The 21,270-nt window shown below is 38.0% G+C and overlaps 1 protein-coding gene across 2 annotated transcripts in view; it reads right to left on the reverse strand.

The window, feature by feature from the left end:
• Window positions 1-715: 715 nt before the first annotated feature.
• BAZ1A (bromodomain adjacent to zinc finger domain 1A) overlaps window positions 716-21,270 on the reverse strand; it is a 65,125-nt gene continuing 44,570 nt past the window's right edge. For both annotated transcript variants that reach the window (XM_069858436.1, XM_069858437.1), the window contains 9 exons: window positions 18,474-18,637; window positions 18,134-18,288; window positions 15,489-15,637; window positions 7,789-8,036; window positions 7,460-7,686; window positions 5,762-6,246; window positions 4,529-4,674; window positions 2,294-2,381; window positions 716-1,739 (listed from right to left, as the gene is read on the reverse strand). In XM_069858436.1, coding sequence (XP_069714537.1) covers window positions 1,549-1,739; window positions 2,294-2,381; window positions 4,529-4,674; window positions 5,762-6,246; window positions 7,460-7,686; window positions 7,789-8,036; window positions 15,489-15,637; window positions 18,134-18,288; window positions 18,474-18,637 — 1,853 coding nt within the window. In that variant the 3' untranslated portion in view covers window positions 716-1,548. The remainder of the gene's footprint in view (window positions 1,740-2,293; window positions 2,382-4,528; window positions 4,675-5,761; window positions 6,247-7,459; window positions 7,687-7,788; window positions 8,037-15,488; window positions 15,638-18,133; window positions 18,289-18,473; window positions 18,638-21,270) is intronic.

A 21,270-nucleotide genomic window follows, 5' to 3' on the forward strand; every position in this document is an offset into this window, starting at 1 on the left:
ACTGAAGTCCAACACCAAACTGATCACCTCCTGTCTATCCCCACCCATTCCGTAGGCTGAAGGGAATGCCCATTCTTGCTGCTCTTAAGCAAGGCAAGCACTACAGCAGCAAGGAAACCTCAGAACTACACAGCAAGTAATTGTTCTGGCCTGTAACATAACAGGTCTTAATGCTCCAACAAAGCTATCAGAATCACAGGGAGAAAAGTGTTTGTGCTGCAGCAGCAAGCCTCACATTTTAGTTTTATTTCACTCCTACTCCCAAACTTCTGCTGCATCTTGTTTCTTCAGAGTATGGCATACAACCAGTGGGCAGAACTGGTTTTAGATGGGTTTTAGAGCTATTGACTCAGAGTTTAATAAACGTAAATTAAATTACTTGAAGTAAAACTACCATGGATAGTAAAGATAGTTTAAAGCAGCTGCTGGTCAACTGAACAAAGCTATGAGGTTTTTACACCCCTTAGGATCTTTTTTCTAACAAAGAACCATAGAACGTACACACCCACTTCTTGCATTACTCCTTACACAGTGATGAACATTTGCATCACTCAGATACCAGGCATCCCACTGGCTGCAGGTGCCAGAAGTGCTGGGTGAGGTACTTGCATTGAAACTGAATTCTGCTGTGATCTCTCCAGCAACTTGTCTTAGTAAATTAATGAGGAAGGTGGTGCAGCAGTAACTCAAAAGAAATGCCAGAAGCTCAAAATACTTTGAAAAATGTGTCATTTTATTTGTACACTTCCAAAGTTGTTCGTAGAAACTTATAGCAGGGTCCTGTAAATTTACTCATTGCTAGAAGAACTGCCAGGGACATGGGAAGGTATTTATTGATTGATCAAGTTAGATGGAAATAAACATCAACAAAAAAACCCGCACACTGGGGGGAAAAAATTAAAAAGTTATGGAACTCTCTCTTGGGGTTTGTTGTTTTTAATCTCCAAGTACAAATTTTATAAATACAAAACAAATTCACAAATTACTTTGAATGCTAAATAAATATCTACTTAATAAATTCAGACTGAATACCTCCAGCCAGCACTGGTACAGTACTTAAAAAGATATGCAGTTGTACTCATTCATGTGTAGTGTTGAGAAGATAGGCTCAAACAAGTTTCAAAACACACACAGTTTCTTCAACTGTGCTACAGCAGAAGATTTTATCTGAGTTGATAAAGCCCCAAATACCACAGCTCCTACAAAATCTAGAGGATGAAACAAAGTCATTTGGTGCAGGAAAAAACAATGTACTTCTGGAAGATATTTGGACACATGAATGTATTAAAAATGTACAAAACCTCTGTAAACCAGTACTGTATCCAGTACATCTATCAAAATTATTAGACACTGAATAAAAACTGTAGCAAAGGTAATCTTTCCTACTTTCTCCTGAGTGCTTAATATTACATTGAGAATATAGTGCAGGCCACACTTCAAGGTGGTTAAACAGTTGTTATTGCTTTAAACAGGTATGACGACTGCGTGATTTAACGTTTCATTTAATGAACATAAGATTCCCTCAAAAAATCCTTTAGAAGGCAGAGGTTAGATTCGTGACTTCTTTGCCGCAGGAGCGGTGTGGTCCACATTACCAGATGTGATCGGAAGTCCAAGCTTTTGAGCCTGAATGTGGAAGAAAGCTTGAAGTCTAGTTCCAGCTTTTGCTTCGCTTGTGTTACGAGGGTTGTATTCAAAGCAGTTCGAAAACATCAGCTCAACGTCTTCAATGAATTCCGCTAGTACATAAAAAAATAAATAAATTAATTTAGCACGTCTCCAGTCATGAGAAGGCAGTGTGATGAAGTACTACGACACCACTGAACTAGTACAGTGATTGTCCTACAAAGAGTTGTAACGCAAAAATGTTTTTACATACGTGTCAAGTTTCAGAGAAGTGCCATGTAAAAGTTCTTAAATTTTTCTGATTATCAATAAAGGAAAAACAAATCAAGCAGTAACAATGATACGTTTTCTAAACATTTCATCAGTGTCACTCACTGACATCAAAGGCTTCAGAAATTACCAGCAGTTTCTCAGCTACTCATTTATCTCTCTTCACATCATATATTTTGGTAGTGAAAAAACTACATTCAGCAAACCTTATTTAAAACGTATTAGTAAATGCTCTTTGTTTTAAAAAGAAAACAACAACAAAACAAAACCCACCACAAACTCCAAACCAAAGACAATTTCAAGCTTTCTAATCCTCTGACATAGCTCCATTTTAGCACAATAATTTATTTTAAAGAGAGAACAGGCTTCATTACATCTTTCAATAAATAATACTTACATGCTAACTTGTATTCACATTTGTTCACCTTTTCACGGATTATATTTAAGGCAATAGGTTTTTTGATGATATCATAGTAGTCTGGTACCTTTAGAAAAAAATAAAGAATTATTCATAAACAAACAAATGGAAGCTTAAAAATCCATCTCTGTAAAAAATTGAGCAAATTATGCATTAGCAGATTTTTTTTATTTATTTTAAATAAACAGAGGAATCCCAGGCAACTGTCTCCACTTGCTGAACTGAATACTAGTTTTCAGGTATTGTTTTTCCTATTTTTAGATCATTAAAGTAGCAGACCACAACAAACATTAGCCAGCAATTCAATGAATAAATCTAATCCTAAATACCCTGTGAACAACTGTAAGGAAATTACTCGAGCAGATAAGCATTAGGGTGTTCCAGCTACTCCCATCTGTCAAGTGAAAAAATTATTTCCAAGATTTTCAAGTTTTTCATTTTCCTGTAACACATTACAATATTAAAAGATTCTTAATCATGAGTAATGACCATTCTTACTCTACTACTCTACTACTCTTTGCTGTCTTGCAAGAGAAATGAAATCCTAAGATTCCATTTAGTTGTGTAGCAGAGAAGGTAGCGAACCTTTCTGCAGTAAGCAGGATGCAGCATGCAAGCACCAGAGACAAAGAGCCACTCAGAACAGTGTCCAGGAGAGAAAAGTGAGGACAGGAAAAGGACTGCCCAGCCCTCAGGGCACTGATCATTGAGATCACAGAACTGGAATTCCACATAAGCACCAAACTTTAGGATGACTCTCACTCACAAAACAGGGTGGGGGTGAAGTATAAGGATTTTATTTTTTTGTTACAAGAAAAGGTACCCAACATGCACCATTGTATGTTTTAAAAACCAGGTTCTTGGTTATGGCTTGTAACTTTACTGTATCAAATGCAACCAACAAATGAACTTACAGAATGAATTAGCAGAGAAATAGAACTAGATTGACACATTTTTCATTCCTTTCCCTTTAGAATCGCTGTTTACATGAGTACTAAAAAAATGTCATTTTTCTTTCTGACCTGCTGTGCAGTAATCGTTTCAGTGTTTTCTTGATATTGTCTTAAATGCAGCAAAAGGTTTAAACCAAAATTTCTATCATGATGAAGAAAATTTGGGTCACTCAGGTACAGGTTTTTCTTTCCAAACTATACACAGCTTATCCCTTAGTGACTGATTCAGGCAAACTGGAATGCACTGAATCCTAGCACTTTCTTTTCAGGGTCAATATTAAGTTGAATTCTCCATCCCTTCTTAAGAAGCTTCCTTGCATTCACCAGACTCTTGCACTTCCCAGTGTAATTCCTGTACTCTAATGGGAAGACATGCCTCTTCGTTTAATTCAAAATTCCTCTCCTCCTCTACACTTACAACTTTCATTCACGTTTGTACATCATTCTTTTTTGTCCAGATATGTTAATCCTTCCAGCTATCTGTGACTCTGAATTCAGATTTTTAAGTCTTCACATAACAGCTATTGCTGTTATTTTAAAAAAAGCACTTTAATATTGAGCTCTAGATCCTGCAAGAATGTCTGTGCAGAGTTGCTCCAGAGGGCTTGGAAACGACAGACACTTTGTTAAGAGCAGGAGAGTTCCAGCAGTGGCTCACAACTGAGAAGCCAGCACAGCCTACAGAAAAGCAGAGGTGGTTTGGGAACTTCCACTTGTAATACAAGCTTCTAAACCAGCGCTTGCTTTGGGTACCTACTTTGCCATCACGTATTTTAAAATCTAAACTAAAGTGAAATTAACTTAAGAACTAAGCTAAGAAATTATCTACACTGCACTACGGGTAACATTAGAGTGAAGTTATTCCTATCTAGTCATCTTATTTACTGCAGGTCTGGTTTCAAAATACCTATGAATCATAGAATCATAGAATAACCAGGTTGGAAGAGACCCTGATTAATCAATGACCATAAGCTTACCTATAGCAGACCTGTGATCTATTTGTGGTTAGGGGTTTTTGTTGCTTTTTTTATTTTCCCCAAATCAAAGCATTTTACATTTTTAAATGCTTGATGGCAAGTATATTTAAAATTTTTCCAGTAACATGTCAATTTGAAAAGTTATTTCTGGCACCACATATTTGAGCTGAAAAGCAAGAGTTGTTCTGAATCCCACTGCGGTTTGGGCAATGCTGTAAAATCCCAAATTTTACTGTCAGCAAACAAGATACTCAAACATTATCGTTTCCTCTACAGCTACTTACCTGGATTTTAGAAACCAGTTTCATGAAAGGCCAGCTGTCATCATGTCGTACCAGTTCCACTACGAGTTGTTCAAAAGCTGAGAGTTCATGGACTCCCCCTTGACGTCCTGAACTTCTCCTGTTCAATGACACTTGAGGAGATGATTCTGAAAAAGAAAGCAACACCCCACAGGTAAAAACAAAAACCTGACAAGTAGAAGAACAACAACAAAAATCAAAAAACTAAAAAAACCTACCCCCATATTATTCTTGGGCACTAAAATAGTAATTTCAGGCCACAACTCATGTCATTTGTCTTCAGGTACTGACTATACTACAGCCTTGTTATTAACCACTACATGTCGCTCTTGCGGTAAAAAATGCTAAGTACCAGAACTCAGCTGGCTTCCCCTTCCACTCTCCTTCATTACATTAATTTTGGAAAGGATTTTTTCACTGATTTCAAAACAATTTGTTAAACACTGAAAGAACAGCCTTATGTGAGAAAACCAGAATAAGCTGCCTGCTCGTAACTTCTACTTCCACAAAACCTCTATTCAGAGTCGTTTTATCTGCTTTCAGGAGTAGTCAGCAGGGTGGTTAGTGCGTAAGCCCAGACACTCCCAATGGTGTAGGACAGAAACGGTGCAGAATACAAGGCTGCCACACTAGGGCGCAAGCTTTTTTACACTCCAGTCTCACACTGGGTCTTTTTTGCTTTTAAAAGGTTATTGTAGCTTTCCAAGTATTTCCCTGCAATCAAATACTTGGTATTAGCTTAACAAGCAAGGACACTGTCAGCCCTATATTGACAGACAACATTTTTCTTCTGGTAGCAGCTTCTTGTTTTACGTATACACTCCTGATTTCACTAACTTGCCTTCATCCGTGTTCTTCACTGTTCAATACAGCAAAACCATAAAAGCCGTAACTGAACATCTGCATGTGCAATGTTTACTTATAAGGCTAAGGTATAAATATCACTTTCTATTCACTTATTAGCTCTACATTGTATGCAAATATGAAATTTCAAATATGGATATGATAATCTCCTTGGCAAATAAAGTATTTGTTCCCTATATGACCGGGATTTTTTTTATGGTTCACTTCTGTCACTGTAAAAGAAGGAAATGTCATGTTGGAAGTGGTAAAAATGCCAACCGCCACCACTTCTAGTCCCCTCGCTCTATCACACAAACATTTAAGCAAAGAAGACAATGTGGTTTTCGCTCTGGACAAACACATTTCTCTAACCTGCGGATTGTCGTTTCCTGCCTCTTCTCTTGGGTTCAGTAACAGGAAGAGAAAGCTTTGAGGCAGAAACTGGATACTTCCTAAGCCGTTCGTTCGAGTCTGGAGTATCAACAATTCTAAATCCAAGAGAATTGGAAGGGCTGCTTTCCAGTGTGTTATCAGCACTCTTTCCTCCTCTTCGTCTTCTTCGAGGACTGAGTAATTCCACAAATACATCTGCTTGTAATGAACTTTGGCTCTGACGAGTGGTCCGGCTATTAAGTCTTAGAGAAGGCTCTGTCACTGACGGAGTGGTTGATTTTATATTTCTTAAACCTCTCCTGGTAACTTTAGGTGAAGGTTCAGTTTGCTTAAGTGTGTGTTGCTGACTCCGAGAAGCATATCTTGCCTGACGCTGGCAGTTCCGACTTGAGAATGGATTGTTGAGTTTGGCTGCTCTCATTTTTAATGGAAACTTGACCTGGGGTCTTCCTTGCTTTGATGGGCTAGAAAAAGTGAACAAGTATGTTTATTTATGCCAAAATTCCATTCTTCTCTTTTCCCTCAGTTTTCTAATTCAGCATTTATAAAGCAAACTATTCAAGGTTTCACTGGTAAGCAGCTGGCTTTCAAGCTGATGTAGTCATCCAATTACCATTATCTTAAATACTACTCTAAAGTCTCTGAATTACAATATTCAATGGAGCACATACTTTAAAGAAATGCTCAGAATTCTGGCCATCCTTGCACCTTGTGCAATGTGTTTGCAGAACCAGCTCCAGCTGTCAGTTTCTTTAAATCACTTACGTCTCTCAGCAACTATAACTACTAAGATTTTTGAACAACAGTATTAGCTACATAAACTAACTGCAGTTCTAAACCACCAAGCACAAAGGTTATGTTCTGGTCTGCGTTTATAACTAATAGTCAAGACTCTCCTTCCATCACAAGAGAGAAGGAATATCCCAGAGACATTTATTTCTCAAAGAGATGCAAGTTCTCTCCAACTGTTGAATCCCAAAGGTCAGAGCAGCAAACAATCTTGCTTCAGTCAATTCAAAAGACTACCAAAAGGAAGAAAAAGACTCAGAGACTGGGAAAGTTTCCTTCAACATTTACGTTCCTGTTACACATACCAAATTCATCACTTGACTGAAATTATCATGCTGGATTATTTAGGGCTTTTGGGTCAGTTGGTTTGGGGATGGAGGGCATCGGGTTGTGGTTTTGGTTTGGGCTTTTCTGTTGTTGGTTTGGTTTTTGTTTTGTTTGTTTACAGAATATCTCAAGTCGTCCCAATGTCACACAACTGCCAATGGATAACCTCATGTTTCAGTACTTACTGTATCCATCCAGTCCCCCAAAATTCAGAACTGGATAAAAACAACTGCAGGTTTTCTCCAGAAAATCCTTACTGTTTGAAACTCTCTCCACTTAACATTTAAAGAGCAGTTGTACAGAACTGCAGTTCTGACGGCCACCTATCACCCAGACATCCAAGGCTGGAATTTTCATCCCGAAAGTGAGTCTAAGTCCAGTAGATCTAATTTTTGTTAATATTAAACCCATCAGTAAGAGCCAAATTTATAACAGGCTGTCATTTTCTAAATAAATATATTTTTCAGAATGGATTTTTAAGATATCTGCTTATGTGAACAATTACTGCACCTAATAATCAAGATGCAATTTCAGTAGGAAACCATTTTAATTGATATTTACCTCATCTCATCTTCCTCTTGAGATTCATCCTCCTCGACTTGCTCTTCTTCATAGTGCTCATACTCACTTTGTCCCATTTCACAATAGTGTGCATCTTCTCCCCCTTCTCTTAGCCGTTCAGCAGTTTCTTCATCACTTTCCACAGAAGGTCTCTGTCTGGAGGAGAGGCGTCTAGAGCGCTGTTTCGGTCGACACTCTGGACAAAACCAGTCTCCGTCAGGAATGACCTAGAAACAGAAGAAAAGGAAAAAAGAAAGCAAGATGCAATTAACTCATAAGAACTAGCCAAGTTCTGTGCATAAAGGAAGCACTTCTTTTTCCTCAGATACCTTGAGCTTGGGCCTGATACAGTAAGTATGATAGCCTCGGTCACAGCCATCACACAGCACCATGCTTTCTGCATCGCCTTTCTTTCGACATACTTTACAGCGAGCATTGAGGATGGACTTAGACCAGATGACACTTCGATCCAGCGTAGACAGATGAAGGAAGACTTGGGACAAGCTGGTAGAAGAAAGAAGCGACTCTCTCCAGCGATCCAAAACTGTTTTATAGGATCGTCCACCATCACTGGCATCTTCCATTAAAGAAGCAATTAAGGAAGGAGAAAAGAAAAAGCAGGATGATCAAACTTCTTTATCAAACATCAAGGTTGTTCTAAACTATAAGGTCAGGCTCTGACTTTCAAACAGATAGCAGTAGTAAACTAGAATACCGTGATAACCTTTGTCTTGGATACTACTATAACCTTTGTCTTATCTTTTCAATACTTGAATTCAGTACCTCCTTAAGTTTCCAAGCTGCTGAAGCCATTAGATTTTACTCTTGAATACCAAACGAACTTAGGACTTGCAAATACATAGGACATGTCAACCTGGAAACTTAATCATTTGATTCAATTTATAAAGTAGAAATGGAAGATTACTTAAGGTTAAGAAAGAAAACAAAGCAAACCACTCCCAATTTATTTTCCCATGTATGTGTTTTGAAATCCCAAAATATTTACATTTAAAAAAAGCACCTGTCATAAACCAAACTTCATTGGCAAAAAACAGCTTACAGTGCTCTTGTCACCTGCATTTGCTCCTGCCCCAGTATACTCTAGCAGACAACCTCTCTCCCTTCTCCCCACGCCTCAATGCCTTTATCACTGCCCTGCATCCCACCTTCACAAGAACCTGCAAGTCTGTGTGGTTAACCAGACTGGGTGGCTGGCCTGGTTGCGATGTAACTGTTTGCTTGATATTCTATAAGCACCATGAATCAGCAGCACAGAGCTGGTGCTGACTTATACCTCCAGTATAAAATGCCACCTTGCCTGCCGCACAAATTGCAGTGGACACAGTGATGGCCTATGATCCACCTGACTGCTAAATGATCTCTCCTCAGGAATAGGAAGAGAAAGTATCTAATAACAAATAAAACAAAAGAACAAAAATGAGACTAATTGATCTCCTCCCAAGGCCTTTCTGTTTTCTCATCAACTGGCTGCCAGGATTTGCCTAATCTTGCATACATTTGCATTAGCAGCAGCACAAGAAAAGTGATGGGAGTGATGGGAGAAGGCAGAGGATAAACAGGCAACACAGCTTCATAAATAAAATATAGCCACTCCTGAACTGTAAGTATATAAATCTGGATTTCCTAAAATTTTATATTACTTTGTCCTCAGGTTTCCTGTCTCAAGTTCAGTCTTATAAAGGATAGGGGACAAGGTCTTTTTTGCAGCACTGCAGTGCAGCTATTGAAGTATTTTTTAAAATTCAGGAAGAAAATTAAAATCACTTGTCAGGACACTAGACTAATGCAAGACTCACTTCAGTTCTGCTACAGATTTCTACTATAACTCGGGTAAAGGCACTTTACCTTAGGCATGTGTGTATATATATATACGCGCACACACACATACATATATATATATATATATGTAGTTTGGCAACCATTGCTTTTGCTGACAATGGCAACTCGAGCATTACTACTTTTTGTGGTTATTTTCAGCCTGGAGTGGTTCACCAATATAGTTCATCACACAACACAACAAATACTTGCACTGCAAAACTGCAGTTGCAATATAGCTATAGAAATTACTGACCACAAACTGCTTCAGCATGTCCTGCTGCTGAACGGAACACACCAAGCAATACCTGCTGTTTTGGATCCCAATTTGTAAAATAAGAATAACACTTTTTTTCTTCCATCCATCATCTCTCTCATTTATATTGTTAACTTGGAGGGAGAAACAGCCTCTTCCTTTGTGTCTGAGCAGCTCTACATTGCACAGTGGGATACCCTTCTGTCAGCTAAGCCCTCCAAGCCTTGCTACAAATGCAAATGAAGTTGTTTGACAGATCTATGCACTCATGTATCAATAGCTAATTGAGTTCAGGGAAGGGTTTTCCATTTCAGTATTTCTAGAAAGGATATGCAATTGTACAATGCTGTGAAGCTATAAAAAAGCAGGGGCATTAAAAGGAGGGGGGCAGGGAAAGAGATTATGTGAACATGCAGATTTCTGCCATAAAGTGATAAAAAGAAAATATAGTTCTTTACCTCTGGTTACAGAAAACTTTTTAAAAAATATTTCTTTAAAAAAACAACCTTTGAGCTGTATTTGTTTTACTGGCTCTGTTTCAATATCTGTCTTCAATACCACAGTGCCTTCAATGTAAGGAACTGCCTACAAAATTACTAAAGTTAAAAAAAAATCTGATAAAATATTTAATATTTTCTAATTCCAAGCAATGCAAGTAACATTTAAAATTTACCATCTCTCTGACTAATCTTGTCTTCCACTCTCTTCCTCTTTCTACCCCCTTTGTGGTTCCTTTCATCTTCTGCATTACCTAACATTAAATTCATAAAAGTTATTTCAAATACCTTATTGAAGCATGACAGATTATTTTTCAATTAATTTTTATAATCCTTACTTGTGTAGTCTAAAAATATAACTGTAACAGCGGCTCCGAACATGTGCACATGGAAAAAGGTAGGCAGGGAAGTGCAAAAGAATAATGTGCATGGAGTAATTGCACATCCCAGGATTTACTTGAACTCTCATTACAAACAGAAGGCTTGAAGTGAAAGATATTAAACCCACCCTCCCTTACCTTTCTGTCCATCTCCGGTGCAAATGGCTACAGAAGCAGCTTACTGATCACAGGTTTCTCTCTCAGCAGACAATTTGTCTGGTCTATGCTACCAGAAACCTCCTAACACCTCAAAAATATAGCCAGTTTATGGGCACAGTCCGCGAGGACCGAAGGAACTAGCTTGTCTGTCTACGCAAAACAAGATACTCAAGATATTTTTGTGCAGATGTGTTTTTCAGTATTAAAATGATGAAATCCCAGGAAGTAAAAGCCATAGTGAACCTTGTCTGTGCCAAAAGCAAGGTACCTTCTTTGACTGCCTTCTCTTAAGAGTAAAGCAAAGTTCTTAATCAGAAAAAAAAGACCACTTCCACCTTTGCAAACTCTGCTCATGAAATTCCACAGGGAACTAACAAAAGCAAAACAACAAAGCACGCGTATTTGCTAATTCTATCCCAGTTCACTGCTGGAAGATGTTGGATGCTATTATGAGGAGGGCAATTATGAATAGAAAAGGAAACGTCTTTTGTAGTACAGGAAACAAAAATAATCAAAATCTAGAAAGAAAGGAATGAAACAAAGACAAATAAAAAGGATAGAAGAAGTGTAATTTTTCTTTCTCCTGCAAGAACTGCATGGCACAAGTTATATGGGTCCCTGTGCCAGTCACAAAGGTGCTCCCATGAATTAGAATCCATCCTTTTGTATGGAAATCTGAAGGATGCTTGATGACTGAAGTCCTGAACAAGGTGCAGCTAACAGTGGATTTTCTTGTGGCTGCCTCACTAAAATCCAGGGCAACCAAATCACTTCATCATTTTATACCTCAATTTTCACATCAATGTAATAGGAATTATAAGACCTGCTTCTCCACTGCAAAGGATTTAGAAATGTAAGTCAGAGTAATTTATACTAAAAAAGAAGCAAAATTCACAATAAAAATTGCTTCTATTTCTTCCCTGTCTAACATAATTTTTAGGTGAGAAGTTGCACTGCAGAGTTTCCATCAAACAGCTATTTTAAAAAAAACCCAAAAAAACAAAACACAAAACCCAGGCTTTTTTTCTTAACTCAGATCTTATGCAGGAAAAACATGTACTGCAGGCTGCAACTCCTTTTTGTGATTATCCCCAAACATCACCTTGAGCTGGACTGAATGAAGAAAACCCAAAATTTTCATAGCTGATGTTTAACAAAAGAATTCCTAAAATGCAAGTCATAATTAAGAAATGTATACAATTCAAGTCATGTTACATTTAATCACCACGCAACAGAAGACAAGCACCCATCTAGCCACTCTAGTCAGAGGGTGCCATTTCTGGGATTTCTAGATCTCCTTTTGCATCACTATCTTCTGTATCAGTCTTTTCTTGTTCTCTCACTTGAATATTTGGTATGCACCTCAATTCTAAACTTATCAGAGTCACCAGCAAGGCTCTTGGCAGCTTGATAGAGACTCAGAACAAAAACGGAGCAGAGAGGAGCAGCTGGTCCTTTTATTGCTGTGCTGGGTCCCTTTGTCTGCTCTGCACCCTGGAGGCCACCAGGATAAACTTGCCAGTGACTGCACTGAATTTCACCGAGCTGTCTTTAGTACTAGAAGCTATAAATAAAATGAAAAATGAAAATTGCTAAGTATGGCTCCATTCCCTAATAGGAACAGAGCAGAGCGAAGTTGGGGGGCGAGAGAGAAAAGAAACTCTGCTGTGAAGGCAACAAGTGAAATCATGACAAAGAAAGTATGTTCAGTTCAGTTTAAAGCAGAAATGCAGGGGTACTCGTTTTACTCAAAGTGGTCCCCTGTACTGCTACCAAAACAGAAGTCCTAGCACTTGCTTGACTTCCAATGGCGCCACTTCTGTAGTAATTAAATCAGCCTAAAAGGTTGTGTTTGTCAGATTCAACATTAGAAACAGATATGCAGACATTTTGCTTAGGGACTAGTTCCATTATATAGTTGGAAAGACGATTAAAAATTCCTATTAGAAAAAGCGTGAATAGACCAAATGATCTATATAAAAAAAGGCAAACAAAACCCAGAATCATGTGGTTACAAACTAAAACCTGATCTCTGTTAGGGTCCAAAGTAATGTTGGCCACTTCCTAGAGAGATCCATGAAAGAAGGCTTCACAGTTCTGAGCACAAGGCAGCTCCTGAGCAAGAAGCAGTATCCACCTTTTAATAAAAGCTTAGCAACGGTACTGACACCTCCTTGTCAAGCTAAGTAAAGAACTTTTATTTGCCTATTATACATAAGCAAGTTGCAAACTCAAAACCAGAACTTGCTCTGGTAGCATGCAAAGACACTGTTCCCAATTGAGGAGCTTAAGTTGAATATAAGATTATGCAAGTTTTATACCGTTGTTTTTTTTAAATATGTCTGAAACACTGACGAGCTATATCCAGAAAGGGCTGCATCCCGAACTCCTGCTTGACCTCTGTAGAGTTTGCTGTATGCCTCATAAAACACACACAGGTTTCCTTGACATCTGCAGTTGCGCCTTCTGGTCACATTCAGAAGTTCCCAAGTCAGAGCACCTTTCATATAACTAACTGCCCAGAGGTAAGAAAATTCAGCAGCAAATAGGCGTGTTTGAAGCTTTCTTTACTACAGAGCCACTCAAACCCACAACTCCTCCAAGAGCTCTGCAGCAACAAAACTAAAATCTTGCATTCATTCAGACTCACCTTCTGCTAAGCAAAGCCCATTATGCAACCAACCAAAAACAGAAGATGCTTGGCACCAAAGGTAAAGCAAGGAAGAGGGAACCTGACACTGTTCCTTAATGGTTATGGCAGTAAAGCCAAAGCAGAGGAGACCTGGGATCCTTCGTGCTCCCTCAGCTACACAGGTTATTCTATGCATTACTGTAATCTTACAGTGGTACCATTTTGCAGAGCAGAAGAGATGCACAAGCACAGTATAGCAAATGAACACACAAGATTTAAGACATGCAAATGACATGAGATTGCTTTCCCTATGTACTTTCTTTGTCACACAGTATAAAGCATATATAGGAAAACAAGATTCCCAAGTTAAAAAAACCCCACCATCATTCAAAAAACATGAACTCTTATTAGATTATGGTAGAGTTGGCACCGCTGCAAAGAGACAAAGGAGGGTTGCCAAAAAACTTTATCTCCAATACCTCAGGGACACTTTTCATCTTTTAGTCTTTTTCCTCTAACTGCAGATGCTCAGCCTACAGCCATAACCTACTAAGAACCACATCTTTCCCCTTCAGGGCACGCTGTAGAAAACTTACAGCTGTCAGCAAGATGCTGTTGCCAAGGCACTCTCAGAGAGAGTTTGGAAATGGAGGTATATACTGCACACTGCATTTACAACCGGCACATGCAGAGTAGCTGTGACAAATGCTACATGTACTTGTCAATTAACCCTCCCACACACACGTTGTAAATAAGGCGTATCATGCCTGGCTTGGAAGTGACAGACATACTTGAGTTGACAAAACACTTAGCCAAGAAAAGCTTTTAAGCAGCTGAGGTTTTAAGTTCCTCTGTGCTCTCCCCTTTCACCTCTACCATTTGCTGCATCTCCTGTTTTCTAGTGGTCATCACATTGATAACCAAAGTTCGTGAGAGGGAACCTGAGTCAGAGTCTCTGGCACAAATCTAGCTCAAACTCATCTTCAGTGGCAACTGATATCCAGACATCAGACTATGCAGGAGCAGCCAAGATGCAGAAACAGTTTTAGGTCAACTGTGCCACGGGGCACTAACATCTAGCATTAATACATCAAAATCTACATTTTCACCTTAGACTAGTGCAGCAAAACCTGCAAGAGCCTAACAATCTTTTTTTTTCTCCACCCTCCTCTGGTAATGACTGCATACTAATTTAACAGGACTTGTAGCAGCTCCTGTTCTGGAGGATCCCTTGTATGTGCTGTGCTGGTAAATCACGCAGTGCATTTATTTGCAGGTGAAAAGTAAAGACATTCCTTCGAGCATAGAGCACAGCTCGTTCACAGCACAGCATCCGGAAGGGAAGCCTGGCCATGACAGTTGCTTTGGGATGGACAAACCACCTTTACACACTTCTCCAATACAAAATACCAGTTTTGAAGTGCAATAGTATCCTAAGGAATCCAGACCTACAGGTTCACTGAAAAACAAAGTGACTCCATGCAGTTTGGACCCTCTCTCACTCACAGAGCTCAGCAGAATTGAAAGAAGGAATGTGTGTTAAAGTCGAGCTACCATTGTGCTTTAATTTAAATTTTTCTTGCAATCTTGTATTTCCGAGTTTTATAGCATAAATGCAAAACCTGAGGATCTGAAAGTTTGCAATGTAAATTTGCACCATGTTTTACTGTACATATACTGTTCCTGCTGAACAAGGTGATCCAGATAAGCCAGGCCTATAGCGCTTCCACAGAAACAACATAAAAAGGGCCATACATTTTTACAACCTAAAACCCACAAACCCCAAATTTATGATATAGTTTCATGATACACTGAGCTCAACATTAATGCTGAATTATGGCATATTATCCCTAAAAGCTCACTCATTTGTGCCTAACGGTGCAGTTTGTCTCCCAATACACTAGTATAATTGTAGAGCCACAAAAACAAGATCACTGAAATGATCCAGGTTAAACAGACATGTATTTAAAAGTAAAATATGCTGCTAATTAATACATGTAATTCAGGACAAGCAGAAGAACAAGAAAAATAATATTTCCTCACTATCTGTGGCCTTATAAAGCGACAATCTAACGTTTTTAAATTTTAGTGGTACACAGCAATAGGTTAGTTATCTATTCTTCTCACTAACATGATGTCCCTCTAAAGCATCCAGTCACAGAAGAAGCAAGTGGGTTGGGGGTGTGCTCATGTATTTTGGGGGTTTGTTTGTTTGTTACAGGATCCTACACAGAACTGCAGACATACAGTTTCAATTCTGAAAGCTTACCAAGAGGCGCTTTGAGAAACCTGCGCTCAATCCCTTGTTCTATCTGAAGCAGTGCAGATGCCAAGTAATGGACCACATTATTGACTGGCTGAGGAGTACTTGTACTTGTTGATGCAGCACTTGGAGCTTCAGTTTTTAACCCAACGAGTCTAGAATAGAAATGCATTTTTTTTTAACCACTTTGAATTTAACACCACAGATATTTGTACAGGTCTGTATCTGTAGTAGATTTTTATTTTCACTTAATTTACATGTATGGACTATGGACATGAACAGGTACTGCTGACAGATAACTGATTAGTTATCGCAGTTCTCAAGTTTGCTTAATTAGTGTAGTTTATCTAGTTAAGTCATCTTTAGGTAACAGCTTTAATTTCAAGAACCGTGGTTGACAAAATTTCAATACAATTATTAAAATTTCTGGAAGATTTGATGCAACATCTATCAGCTAGTTTGAGAGATTTCTGTAGAGCATGGTTCCAAGTAAGTCTTCAGTGAAAACACTTCTGCTAGTGAAGGGCAGCCTTTTACAAAACTTCCATCTGCATAAGTTCAACCACATATATCCCCACAATTAGTAAGTTTTCTTAAAATGTAAATAAATTAAATAAAACCAGAAAGCAATTTTAGAATGATAAATAAAAAATTGTTTAACTTGTATGTTCTCATCCTTTAAAGAGTTTTCAAAATTACTAATTCTTCATGTAAGGAGGAAAAAAAGAGTGTGAGTTTCCAATAAAACAGCTTTCTTTCACAAAAGACTAAGTAACCTTTTCAAAGTGTAGTTAATGTTTGTGCTTCTGGAAGATTAAGTATAGCATAGGAGAGCAACTCACGCTAATAAAAATAAAATTCAATTTCTACTTAGGGTTTATTAAAAAAAAATACTAATAAAGACTGTCTGGATTCTGCTTTATTCTGGTGAATAAGCAATGCTCTTGGTTGCCCCTGTTCTTTTTTTCACGCTTAAAAGCTGTTCATTGTATTATGCAGTCATACGCATTTCAAGAGTCTGAAAGCAAACAGGAAAAAACCTGCGTAGTTATTTACATTTCGCTATTCAAACTCCAAGGTCTTAATGAGATGTCACTCGCTCTGAGGTGGATAAAGAGCCCAGCATCAAAAGCAAAGTGTCACATGATTTCAGAATCCCATTGTCTCTGTTATAATATGCAAGACTTTATTAAAGTAGTCCTTTTTTCAGAAACTTTGATGGAGTCACTATTAAACAGAAAATAAATGAAGCAACAAGCTTCTGCAGTTGAATTGAGGGCTGGCAATGGAGCAAGTGTCCCAGGTAACTGGAGACAGATAAATTTTAGTGTCTTAAAATGGTGGAAAATTTCTAGGTTACAGTTTCCAGAAAGCAAATTTCTATAAATTTTGTAATTAATATAAAAAAGGACGACCCTGTCTACTTTGCACAGAACTAGAGAATTTGGATCTGAAGGGCAGTCTTATATGAAAATACTAATTCAGCAAAACTGAAATAAAAAGAAAAAAAAACCTTAAGAGAACTTTAAATTCCTACATCCAGCACAGCATTCAAGAGTTCATCCAAAATACAGCTTTCACAAATCTAATTGCAGAAGAAGTCAAAAACTTAGACAAACACTACATTAATGCAGTCATCACCTCCAATTAAATCTTTTTTCCTGCAATATTTCAACACTCCCATCCTACTAAGGCATACAATTTTATATTTATTAAGTAAACTAAGCTACATCTTTACTTCTGAGAAGTATATAACTTCTAAGAATTAAATATTTATGCAACCTGCTGCAAGTGGACCTGCTTTAGCAGGGGATTGGACTGCATGATCTCCAGAGACTCCTTCCAACCCAAACCATTCTGTGAAGTTTTCAGTTTCTATATTTTGATTCACAAACACCAATACACTGTAGAGTTCCACTTCCGCCTCAAACATTTGTTTAAACAACAAATGAAAGTCAACAAAACAGTTTTACAATTGTAACACTACATGACTTGAGGCTTCCTCTCTCTCACTATGTTGCAGCTTGCTCTACAGAAGGATCATCATTCATAAAGTTGTAAGATTATATCTCTCTCTTGCTGCAGTGCTAAAGCCTAACTCAGACCACAGCCTGCTGCTCTGATGGTTCTTGCTGTGACTCACGAAGAGGTATATTGGCCAGTTAAACCAGCAATTTGTTACTATTACCATTTTCCCTTTTAAACGTTCCTACCCTTCCCACTTTTTCCTTTTAAACACTCCTACTCATTCCACAAAGTGGGGGTGATTTTTTTTGGTTGTTTTGGTTTTGGTTTTTTTTGGTTTTGTCTTTTTTTTCCTTCTGGAACAACAGAAGTTGCCAGGCTATTTTTTTCTCTGCATTTTAAATTTTTTTTAATTAATTCACTTATTCCATATTTGACAATAAATGCTCGGTTTGAGCAGTGTAATGTCTGAATAGCAGAAGCTGTAAAAACTGGTGTCTTAGTCTTATAGAACAACGTCTATAGAAAACAAACAGCAATGCAAAAATCTCACATTTTACACAGCCAATCTTCAAAAATACCATTCCAAAGAACTGAGGGGCAAAAACAATTTGAAGGGTAAAAAACCCTGAGCTGTATTATAAAACTCACAGGGAAAACATCATTATTTAAACCATAGCTCTTACCTGTCTTTCACAATAAACTTATCTTGATCATCAGTTTCCATTTCTTCAGCTTCTTCATTCACAGTTTTAATTATACCATTTTCTTTGTTTTCATCATTCAGAAACTCATACCGCCCATGTTCTAAGGCTGCTCTCCAAGATTGTCTGTCTGCAACCTGAAGCAAACATAAAAATTTGAAGTTTCTAAGGAATCAAAGGCCATAGATTTTTAGTGCCAACTACTGTCTACGCTTACTTTAATTATGCTTTCAGTAAAACCCACAGCAAGCAAGAGTTCTCATTTAAGTTACAGACTCGACGGCACCACCACACTCCTAGGTATGCTACAATTCACACATACCTTAATCGCCCCCAGGGTTCCTTGGTAGATCCTGTCTTCAATGTCCAAAAGGAAGTCTCTAAGCCTCAGTTCAAGTTGCTTCTCTGCAGATACATAAGATCCATCATGGGCATTCTGCATCCTTCCCCGTCCTGAGGGAGGTCTGATGTCACTTTGAGGTTTGTCTGCAAGAATACCAAGTAGCTTCATGTTAGCGGATTTTGTTCCTTGAGGTAGCCACTAGTGGAGAGGAAGGTAGTACAAGGGCTGAAGAAACTAAAAAACACTTATTCAAAACTCCCTTCCTGTAGCAACATTTGCCAAGACCAACATCTCTGTGCCAACTAAGACATCTGATCCAACAGAGTGGAGTATACATTTAAGGGAAGACCTATAGATTAGTATCCACTCATCCCAAGTCACAGGATTGAGAAATTCTTGTCAATTTAAAAGCTATTCTTTTGTCTTAGAATGCTTTCTAAAGCAGCAGACAATCAACAGCTGTAAGTGCAAGGAGAAGAAGAAAAAACACCAAGAAAAGTCGCATTTTGAATATTTTTAGTATTTGATGGCAGTAACTTTACAGAACTCCTCAGTTTTCTTTCCTGCATACATCTTTATGATGGCAACAGTTAAAACAAGCACGTGCAGTTGACAATTGCAAAAACTAACAGAACAAGATATAATCCCACTTAAAAACCTACCTTTAAAACAAAGCAAACAGATAAAGATGACACAGGCACAGACTAGACTGCCTTCTAATTAAAGTCAAGGAAGAAAAGGAACAAGACAGTAAGATAATTTACAAAAAGAAAGGAAGAGTTGATGATGGGCTGTCAAGCAAAGACGTCTTTGCAAGAGAACTGAAAATTCACGCAAAAGCTCAAAAACCACAGGAAAGAGCTAAAAGTATGCCCAGATCCTAAATTACTGCTTGCAAAACTGCATAGATGGCAATAGTTTTTGTTCACAGGATATACCTTAAATCCTTTGAGTGTAGTGATGAGGAGGTAAATGCAAGAACTCAGAGGCATGTAATAAAAAAATACTATAAAGACATTGTTAAAGAAGTACGGGATTAATCTCTAAGACACTCTCAATTGCAGAAATAATTCCCTGTATCTGAAAGTAACTATGCAAATATTCTCAAAATGCATACCAGCACACTCTAATGTCTGGATGTGGGAAATGTCGGTTTGGGTTTTAAAAAAAATAAATTAATTGTTTCTCAAGAAAAACTGAAACAGGAGCAATTGTCTTGCAAATAACTAATGAAAAAAACCTAATAGATACTAGAATAAAACCAAGCAATACCATACATTAATTTTATTTCCATGGTCTTTTGAGTGGGAATTGGAATAGGAAGAAGGGCAGCCTACAGCACAAGAGAATCACGGAGTAGTTCTCACTTGTCCTGCAAGTCATTTGAGTGAAGGCAATAGGGCAGCAGCTCAAGCCCACTGCAGTAAAGCTCCTTCTGAAGAGAGCTACACCTGACCACTTGTCACTGCTTATCACAATGACAAGGCAGCATTGCTATTGGACCAATGCATTTGGATTTTCTTGATCTCTATAATAAAGCAAAGTTTAAAGCTGTCTTTTTTTTAAATCAATGTTACTCCACAGTTACGACATAGAAAGAAAAGAAAGACCTACAGCTGTGGAAATCAAGTTGCTTCAGGGCAGAAAGCAACACACAAAATATAGATAAAAGAACAGCAACTAGGAAAATAAGGAACCACACACACAAACAGAAATACATCAGAAAATTATAGACAGTTTCTCACCAAAGCCCACAAACATAGCCATAAGGCCTCCAAATAAAGCTAAATAACTATGCAGAAACTCTGTGCTGTGCTAGTTTCCACCAAAAGAAACAGCAACTTGGTTTAGGGTTTAGTAGTACCAGACGAGTTCTAAACATGCCCCAGCATACACACCCCAGTAAAGCAGTAAATAGTTCTCCCTTGCCCCAACATAGGTAACTTGAAATCCTCACAGTAATTTGGCATAATTCAAAACAAAATGCAATTTCTTAAACATCAACCCAAGAAGTTTCATTTTGGTAATGTCCTCTACCCACCAACACACCACAAACGAGCCAGCTGCAAGCTTGCGTATGCAGGGTTTTATCAGTGATTTGAGTCAATAATGGCAAAATACTTGACTAGGAGAAAAATGAAAAAACCCTAAATCCTAGGTCCAGGATGGTTTTAAGTAAACTTCTACATTTTGAAATCCATAAAACTCAACAGAGCTTTGGAGATGTTTCCTCCTCCTGTATTGAGCCTCTGCCAAAAGAAGGAAAACAATAAAGAAAAACAAACATAGAAAAGAATAGTGTCACAGAATCCACTGCACTGAGGTTAACCCACATAACTAATACCAGTACGTGACTTTTCTTTGTAAATATTTTAGCATGACCCTGCAATATGTATCATTACTGGCCTACTGTGAACAAGGGAAAGGCTTTTAAATAATTTCATGCATTACATACAATGTTATAAAAAAATTTCATACTCAACGAATCAAAATAACAGTAATTGCCTCACTTTCTGATCTTCCTGTCTCCAGTGTTATATCTTCTGCTTCCTTTCACCATACAGGAAATACGGACATCAGATGATCAATATTAAGATCTACCTTTAGCAGATTATTTGTATTTATTCCGCACTTAATCTTTTCCTAAAGCTCAAATTGCTCCCTAAAGACGTTTGCTTAAAAGCCAACACCATTTTACTAAGCAGTGAAGTAACAAAAAAATCTATTGCTTTCTTTAAGCACAGAACACCAAAAAAACACCACAAAGTTCCATTAG

Source organism: Phaenicophaeus curvirostris, chromosome 5 (genome assembly GCF_032191515.1).
Source record: "Phaenicophaeus curvirostris isolate KB17595 chromosome 5, BPBGC_Pcur_1.0, whole genome shotgun sequence".
Lineage (NCBI taxonomy): Eukaryota > Metazoa > Chordata > Aves > Cuculiformes > Cuculidae > Phaenicophaeus > Phaenicophaeus curvirostris.